Below are 2306 nucleotides of genomic sequence, written 5' to 3'. Positions count from 1 at the left end.
TTCGTGAGACGAGCACTACTGAAGACTCCCAAAATGAGAATGAAACAGCTGTACAGTGCTGCTCAGCTTTTCAGCACAGATTAGACTCACTGGGAGGATGGAAGATCAGTTGAAAATATATATTGCAGTCTAACCGATTCGTGTCATAAGAAAAGTGTTCCAGTCACCCACGTCACGTGTGAAAAACTAGGTCATCTAATTCCACACAACTGAGTTGAAGCATCGAAAGTTTCTGTGTATAAAAAAACAGCAAAAACCGTTATGTACCGAAATCATCGAGATCTTTTTCGGGCGACTGAATGACCGTTGAACCGGTGAATGATGACAGTCGCCATATTAATATGATAGGATAGGTGAAATTTGGTGGGGGGGGGGGCGACTAGCGCAAACGCACCTGAACCAAACCGTTGGACAAGCCGATGATAACCAAAAACGTAGGTTCTATCACCATGTGTGAGGGAACTGCATGGCACGCTATGCATTGAACACGAGAGCTTTCGCCAGGCCTCAGGTCATGAGCTGTGTGTATGACACGCGCAGTTCGTGAACAGATCAGTGACACTGCACCGAGTGAAGAGCCGGTGACTAACAGGTGATTGTAGGGATCCACTGTGAACGCAGTAACACTCGCTCGGAGAGAACCGTCCAACTTCCGCCAGGGACCTAGGGAAAAGGAGCCAGTAGAGACTAGTACAAGTTGCACTTGGTTAATGTAAACATGGAAACGTAGATAAGTCTAACGCTCTGAGTGGGGATTGAGGGTTTGACTCAGAGAAGCCGAAGCACCTAGTCGTTACAATGAACTGGGCTGTTGAGCAAGTGGGGGCATAGCAACATGAAGGGTAACGGTTCAGAATATTCAGGAAATAGAATAGTTCTTGGATAACCAGGAGGGATGTTCGCTTGATAAAACACTGTCAGAGAAAAGAACTTACATTGCGCTAATGTGTGAGGACCTGAAATATCATACAGAGCAACACTATCAACAACTAACTACTTCCGTTGTCGGATCGCTAGAAGAGGTTCATGAACTGAGGCTCGATATTCCTCATTCGAATGAGCCTAGCAGCAACAACCAGAAAAACGTGCAAAGTGCTGCTAAAATCAGGTGTTATTCCCGAGTTTCTTTCCTTCTGTTCAACTTGCGAAACACGGAATTGTGCACTTGGTGACAATTGGGGTTTGATTAATTGTGTGTAAACAGCACCGTAGATTTTCGAATCCAATTTTTCCGTTTGATATTCGAGATCGTCAAAATTAAGCGTAACTCCAAGTTCCGTATCGCGTACCCTAACAAAACGATTGCAGTAAAGTGCCGTATTGACTAGAACAACAAAGCATTGCTGAGTGGATAACCGAAGCCCGAGTTCACCTTCAGTGAGAAGCTCTGCTGATCTGCCCGGGGGGCGGTTGCTCAAATCTGTATCACTAAAGGTTGATAGTGCTGTTATTGGTGCAAGTATACCAAGACAGAAAAATCATCAATTAGGTCAAAACACTGCCACACCGAAACGGCATCTTTCTGACTTGCAAATCCTGACTGAATGACATCTACCTACCATAGAAGCGGTCGCAGTGAATTCTCGGTTCTTTCCACGTTGCAAGCCAATAACAGACTGAGCCGTCTGGACTGCCCACGTAGTATTTCTTATCATTACTGAACACCAGTTTCATCCAATCGCGATTGCACAAGATGAGACCCAATGTCTGTGCTTCATGCACACGGTAGTTAATTAAGAGGTCTCCCTTGTATTCGTATGTTGCAAACGAGAAAGATCTCGGGACACTTGCTGGATAGGCCCGAAGCCCAAAACAAATTGGGGAAGTTTTTTTACCTGGTCACTTACTGGCAGCTGTAACTCCCGGCTCGAAACGCGATACCTTTTCCGGAGCAATTGATCGGGAAACGTTTTTGTTCGAAATTTCCAACAGCTGATTTTGGAAAACCACAGGTGCGGACGGTTTCTCTATCCACCAACAGTATGTACTATTTTTTTAAACCCATAATGAGTACATAACCCATCCTAATAGCGATCGAGAACATTGCAATCCACACTTTGAAGGACCCCTGGTGAAATCCACGTCATCATCATCATCATCATTGACAGCAAAACCTCCTTCATTTGCAAATCAACTTGCTTTTCATGGGAGACTCTAGTGAATCTCTGGTTTATGATATTCTACAACTGAATGTGCTGCACACAGGCCGCCTCTTGTCGCAGTTGGTACGATATTCGAGATACCGCAGTATGTTTTCATAAAGGAACTTACCCACAAGATCGAAGAGCTTTCAGCAACCTTGCAAG

General features: G+C 44.8%; 1 protein-coding gene across 1 annotated transcript in view; it reads right to left on the bottom strand.

Annotated features, from left to right (window-relative positions):
- Positions 1–2306, bottom strand: part of T265_00630 (hypothetical protein) — a gene marked incomplete at both ends in the record, with an annotated part of 97546 nt that overhangs the window by 38303 nt on the left and 56937 nt on the right. The window contains one exon of the mRNA XM_009164458.1: positions 395–663. Within this exon, the coding sequence (XP_009162722.1) occupies positions 395–663 (269 nt within the window). The remainder of the gene's footprint in view (positions 1–394; positions 664–2306) is intronic.

The sequence above is a fragment of the Opisthorchis viverrini genome (assembly GCF_000715545.1).
Source record: "Opisthorchis viverrini unplaced genomic scaffold opera_v5_6, whole genome shotgun sequence".
Classification (NCBI taxonomy): domain Eukaryota; kingdom Metazoa; phylum Platyhelminthes; class Trematoda; order Opisthorchiida; family Opisthorchiidae; genus Opisthorchis; species Opisthorchis viverrini.
The sequence above is the reverse complement of the archived record's forward strand: the minus strand, read 5'-3'. Positions and strand labels throughout refer to the sequence as shown.